Raw genomic sequence first — 6921 nt, 5'->3', positions numbered from 1 at the left:
CATTAAAACAAGTTGAAGCAGAGTTCAGAACTCATTCTAAGGGTAGTAAAATAGTTGTTGCAGACAGAATTCAAAAATTAAGAGTTGGGAAATTTCAAAAGTGACATATCCGCTTCTGTACTGTTCGATTAAGACCAGAATCAGATAAGACGGAATCTGTTCAGAACTCTCCAATCAAGAGCTAAAATAGATTACTTACCCAGAATAGAAACAAGAAATTCCAGTTTATCTTTCCCAGCATCATTCTGTACCTGACAACTATAATCTCCGAAATCTAACAACTGGGCACTGATAATAATCAACACACGTCCATTTTCAATAATACGAACATTAGGTAGACCATATAGTGGTATCTGTTTCCCTTGACGATACCAGCGTATCACTGGCGTAGGAATACCAACTGCTGGACATTCTAATCTCACTGATTGGTCCATTATTACTGGAACTACTTGTAATTCATCAGACCCGTTTATTTTAGGTGGGACTGTAAAATATATTTGATACATTTACTCAGCAATAGCCATCTTGATTTGAAGAGATCGCAAGTGACCCAAAAATAATGCTCTGCAAGTTGTGATATTCTACAGTAGAATTTCTACCTCAATGGTATTACTGTCATGCTGCGTTCACCGTCAATAAACTGGAAACCCCAATACCAAACCTTTATGATCTACCTTGGCTTTGTGATATTACAATCTTGAATATTGAAAATAATTTGTGAAAGTAGACAAAGACCCTATGGAATACTGGCCAAAAACCTGTTGGAAGGCCGATTTGACCGAAATTTTCCCACAATTTTTACCTGTATTTTTCTTTGTTTTCAGGTTGTTGCAGGATATTTTTTCGTACGCTGTCCCCATCACCTACGCCTTTGCAAAGACCAATAAAGTAAATAAATCTAAATATATTTACCCAAAACTTCTAGGTTATAAAATTTCTCGGCCACACCAGCCTTGTTTTTAACTTGACAGATATATCGTGCTGTATCATCCGTGGAGGCGTCCAGAACTTTTAAAATCTTTCCGTCCAATAAAATACGTAGATTGTCCATGTTTTCATCCTGGGGGTCAATGATATCGTTATTTTTGGACCAGATTATTTCAGGTGGGGGTATACCAGTTACATTACAATATAGAGTAATGGATTCTTCTTCTTTTACTGCCACTTCCGAAACCCCGACAGGACCTTCTATAGATGGTGGAACTAGAAATACAAAATAAATTGTTTATTTGAACTTGTTCGTCCAAGAAGTTAATGGGTGGGGCCATATTTCCAAATATTTTTTCAGTGCTTTAAATTCTAATGCACAGTTTCAAGCTATTTTACGATAAATTTTTATTTAAGGTAACCTTACCTTGAACATCCACCTTAATATCAACTTTATCACGACCTGCTCCGTTACTCGCTTTACATGTATATATCCCAGAATCCTCTACTTGGGCGTTACTTATCTCTAGTCTCTGATCGTTATCCATTAATCGTAGGTTCTCAAAAGGAGAATCGATCAAGGCTACAGTATTACGTAACCAGAGTATAGATGGTGGTGGAATGCCAGAGACTGGACAATCAAGATACAATGTTTTATTTTGTATCACTGACTCATTCGTCTTGATTTTACTTCGATCAATTTCTGGGGGAACTGAAATTCAGAAAAAAATCAAAACTTTATTTTACTCAGCAAGCTTCTGATAACTTTTATAATTCAAATATATATCAACAGTAAGATACGCCTATCAAATATAGGTAAGGAAACAGAAAGAAGACTCACCCAAGACCTCAAGTTGAAAGTTTCTCCTGAGTTCTCCTGCCTCGTTAGTCGCAATACAGGAATACCTGGCCGTATCAACTACCTGAGCTCGCGATATCTCTAACTGTAGATCATTTTTCACCACCTTAACACGGTCTGTATTCTGAACAGGAGCCCCGTTAAATAACCACTGTACCTCTGGGACAGGATTACCACTAACAGGACATTCTAGTATCACATGACGATCTTTTATTACTTTAGGATTGTACACCACATTAGATTCATCGATTGTTGGAGGAACTGAAAGCAAGAAAATTAAATGAAAGTTTACTTTTTCCATATTGGCGCCTCTGACCTGCATCACTGACAGGGACAAACTGGGTTTAGCAAATTATCTGGACGCTATATTTCCTTTAATGACCATATCAACCTTTATACTTTTAGAATGAGATCTTTTAGAAACTGGAGGTACTTCAAAATAATATACCAGTAACACCATAGAAAAAATACCATTGGCAATTCTTCTAGGCTAAGTTTTGGGTTTGAAGGTGACTATGTCCCTGAGTAGCAAGCAAAAATGAACCTTGGGTAGAGCCATACCTAAAACAACCAGTTCAAATTCCTGTCGATCAGAACCAGCAGGATTAGTAGCTATACACTGATATACTGCAGAATCCTCTTCTGTTGTGTCCTAAAATATTAAAGGAACAACAAGGCGTTTGTTGTAAAAGAATTATTATATAAATCATGGGGTCCAGAGAGACCTTAACTTGAAACCCTAATATAACAGATTATGTACTAGGAAAATCAAATATTAGTATAATAGAAGCCTATGGACATCGAATGTTTACTAAGTCTTACAAAGTTTTGACATCCATTGGTAGTGGTTGTGTAAAAAGGCTGTCTGTTGTTAATTTTATCTTATGTTATATCAGCAATACCAGATAACACAAATTACATTGTAGACTAAAAATATCAGAAAACAGAAAAGAATCGTAATCTAATATTAATAAGATTGTCAAATGATCCTTTCTCCAGAATATTTATATTTTATTGTCCTACCTGAATACGAAGTTGTAAACCACCAGATAAAACATTAAATCTAATACCATTTTTAATAGTTAGTCCGTTACTAATCCAGGTTATATTAGGGAAGGGAATTCCTGATACTGGACAACTTATAGTAGCAGTATGACCTTTAATAACACGAGGTGAATTATCTATCGCTGAACTGTCTATTGATGGTGGTACTAGAATATAAAGAAGAGACAGGATTAAATAAATGATGACGTAATTAGAAATAAATTTTACAGTAATGGCAGACTACACCAGTGGCTGAGACTGGGGGCACATATAGGTGCAGACTGACATAATGGAGGGACAACTCTCTATCTTGAGATTCAAAATGCAGCAAAAGTTTACAGAATTTGATCCACTTGCAAAATGCTATTGGACTATCTGAGAACTTTGGAGAAAAATATTGAAAAACTGATAAAATCAATTGATATGGACAATATGATACTTTTAAAAATTTTCACAATAGATTTCAAATATTAATAAAATAAATAAAATTACAAACCCCAGACGTCCAGATCATAATTTTTCTCATTAGTCCCTGCCTCGTTAGACGCAACACAAGTATAGGTTCCTGCATCACTAACTTGCGCTTCATTAAACACCAGTCGTCTCCCCTTATCTTGTATCATAACATGGGGGTTGTCTTCTAAATCTAGTTCTTGACCGTTCTGTAGCCAGACTATCTCTGGTAGAGGGTGACCCAACGCAGGACAGTCCAATGTTACTGAGTCATTTTCTACAGCCTTGGGGTTCAGGATAATTCCAAAATCTGGAATACTTGGTGGCACTGAAATATATATAAAACATTTTTCTGACAAGCTTCATTTAAGATTCGAAAATTGTTGTTACGAAAACGATTAGCAAAACAATAGAAAATATTTCAAAGTTTAAGTCTACGAATTACTAAATGGACTCATTTCATGCCTTCATTTTGTCAGCTTGTAGACTTGGACTTATAGATGAGTTGGAAAGATACATGGCAGTTTTCTCCGGGTGATTTCAAATCCCCTCTGCCTATAAACATGATCAACTGACCTTGAACATCCAGTTCAAAATTCTCATCAATTTCTCCAGCCTCATTTCTGGCCACGCAGGTATATCTTCCCGTGTCTTCTAAACTCGCGCTCTGAACCACCAGCTGGGTACCTTGACTGACCACAGATAGATGACGATTTCCGATTATATCAATTGGTTGAGAGTCTTTATACCATGTGATCTGAGGAGGCGGGGTCCCGGAGGCTGGGCAGTCGATTGTTATAGAACTATTTACGATGACTTTTGGATTATGGTTAATGCCCTGATTATCAATTTTTGGTGGTACTGAAAAGAAGAAACCATTTTTTTTTATTTAACTAATGACATTATGTTCAAAGAGCAAAATGAAATGGTTTACGCTTAATTAAAATTAGTTACGAAAAAGACTCAAAACTGGAAGAGATCTAGACTCTGAATAATGAAAATAAATGAATTCATTATGGCAATCAATTCTTTTTTTGCTCTCACACCAATTTTTACAATTTATCAACAGAAAAACAGCGTAAAACAATGAATATTTACCCCAAACAGTGAGATTAAAGTCTGTTGAATCTTCTCCAGCTCTGTTCCGTGATGAACACGTATAGCGTCCACGATCTTTCACCTTAGCCGAGTGTATCCGGAGTTGTCTACCATCAGCTAAAATCTCAAACCTACGATTTATATTACTATCTAATAACACACCGTTACGATACCATAATATCTCTGGTGTAGGAATACCACTTACAGGACAATTTACCACTGCTGTTGTATTGACGATTACGTTGGGGTTGGAGTTGATGGTTTCTTTATTAATCTTGGGTGGAACTAGAAAATAATTTTATAAACTATTCAACTGAATGTAGCACATTTTCAGAACAAAAAGACTTTTCAAATTCTTTGAGCATCAAATTTATTACATTATAGTTAGATCCCTTGTCTGAATTCTGATATGGACTTAAGAAAAACCTACTAGTTTATAAATGCCTTAGAGTAAAATACAATCTGATCACAGCATCTTTATTATTAATATATACCATTTCCCTTCTCACAGTAAAGCAAGCCTTTTCAAAACAATGTGTAGCTTTCATTTTTCATTTAATTGTCAATTATAGAGAGAGGTAATATAGGTGAAGCCTGTTCTCAAATCCTTTTCATAATATATATCTTTACCATTGTGAATAAAATATTGTTTACAAAAAAAAATTTCAATTAAAAATTATTTCAAAAATGACCTACCTAAGACATCTACATCAAAAACTTTTTCATTTTCCCCGGCGATATTATCAGCACGACAGATATATCTATTAGTGTCAGAAACATCAGCGTTAGCGATTGTTAACGTCCAACCATCGTTCAATAATATATATTTACTGGTATTAGATTTGATTGGTCGATTGTCTATAAACCATGTGATATTAGGTAGGGGTATACCAGATGCAGGGCATGTCAGTTTTATAGTTTGATTGGTTATAACTTCTGTTTTATCTATTACTCCTGGGTTGTCAACCCGTGGTGGTACTGAAAAACAAACAACACAGACATGCTCACTAACTATTCGGGGTAATTCATTGTCTAAAACTATAGGCAGCATTGATTGAATAAACATAAAACAGGAGAAGAAATGGCTGATCAAAAACTGAAACCACAAATTAACGGTAATTTAATTAAAAATGAGAATAACCTATTTATAAAATATAATCTTTGTAAGACATATAGAAGCAGGTAAACATTAAGAACACAAGTTACATGGATATACTATTTCTAGTTATCATTTTACTTGATAACGTTACCTGTATGTGTTTCTAAACTTAGTATATAATAAAACTAGAAGTAGTATATCTATATATCTTGTGTTTTTAATGTAACCTGTATGTGTTTCTAAACGTAGTATGTAATAAACCTAGAAGTAGTATATCTATATATCTTGTGTTTTTAATGTTACCTGTATGTGTTTCTAAACGTAGTATGTAATAAAACTAGAAGTAGTATATCTATATATCTTGTGTTTTTAATATTACCTGTATGTGTTTCTAAACGTAGTATGTAATAAAACTAGAAGTAGTATATCTATATATCTTGTGTTTTTAATGTAACCTGTATGTGTTTCTAAACGTAGTATGTAATAAACCTAGAAGTAGTATATCTATATATCTTGTGTTTTTAATGTTACCTGTATGTGTTTGGAAATGTAGTATGTAATAAAACTAGAAGTAGTATATCTATATATCTTGTGTTTTTAATGTTACCTGTATGTGTTTCTAAACGTAGTATGTAATAAACCTAGAAGTAGTATATCTATATAACTTGTGTTTTTAATGTAACCTGTATGTGTTTCTAAACGTAGTATGTAATAAAACTAGAAGTAGTATATCTATATATCTTGTGTTTTTAATGTTACCTGTATGTGTTTGGAAATGTAGTATGTAATAAAACTAGAAGTAGTATATCTATATAACTTGTGTTTTTAATGTTACCTGTATGTGTTTCTAAACGTAGTATGTAATAAACCTAGAAGTAGTATATCTATATATCTTGTGTTTTAATATTACCTGTATGTGTTTGGAAATGTAGTATGTAATAAAACTAGAAGTAGTATATCTATATATCTTGTGTTCTTAATATTCATTAAATCAATTCTAAAAATTATGTAAAACACCAAAAATAATAAGTAAATAATATACTTCCTGGCTTGGTCCTTCATGATTCAGATAGGTATATGTCAGCTTTCACCTTGTGATATTGGCTGGCAAAAATATTGTTTTAAGAAGAAAATCAAACTTACCATAAACGTCTACAGTATAATTCTTTAATGTTTCACCAGCCACGTTTTCACCTACACACTGATAGCGCCCCCTATCTGTCACTTTAGCACTAACAATCTCAAGACGACGACCATTGGCATGGATTCGTAGATTGGGATCTAATTCAGGGGAGACCACTTGATCATCTTTATACCATGTGACCTGAGGAGGCGGAGTTCCAGAGACTGGACAGTTGATGTACAGTGGTTGACCAATCACAACAGACATATTGTCAGGTGACGCATTTGTTGAATCAATCTTTGGTGGACTAAAATCAAC

The 6921-nt window shown here is 34.1% G+C and overlaps 1 protein-coding gene across 1 annotated transcript; it reads right to left on the bottom strand.

The window, feature by feature from the left end:
• Positions 1 to 191: 191 nt before the first annotated feature.
• Positions 192 to 6870, bottom strand: LOTGIDRAFT_144501 (hypothetical protein; the record flags this gene model as incomplete). Its single annotated transcript, XM_009055226.1, has 4 exons — positions 192 to 484; positions 913 to 1203; positions 4382 to 4666; positions 6624 to 6870. The coding sequence occupies 4 exons, from the start codon at positions 6868 to 6870 to the stop codon at positions 192 to 194; spliced, it is 1116 nt and encodes a 371-aa protein (XP_009053474.1).
• Between the last annotated feature and the right edge of the window lie 51 nt (positions 6871 to 6921).

Source organism: Lottia gigantea, assembly GCF_000327385.1.
Source record: "Lottia gigantea unplaced genomic scaffold LOTGIsca_239, whole genome shotgun sequence".
NCBI lineage: Eukaryota > Metazoa > Mollusca > Gastropoda > Lottiidae > Lottia > Lottia gigantea.
Note: the sequence above shows the minus strand (reverse complement) of the source record. Positions and strands in the feature narration are given on the sequence as shown.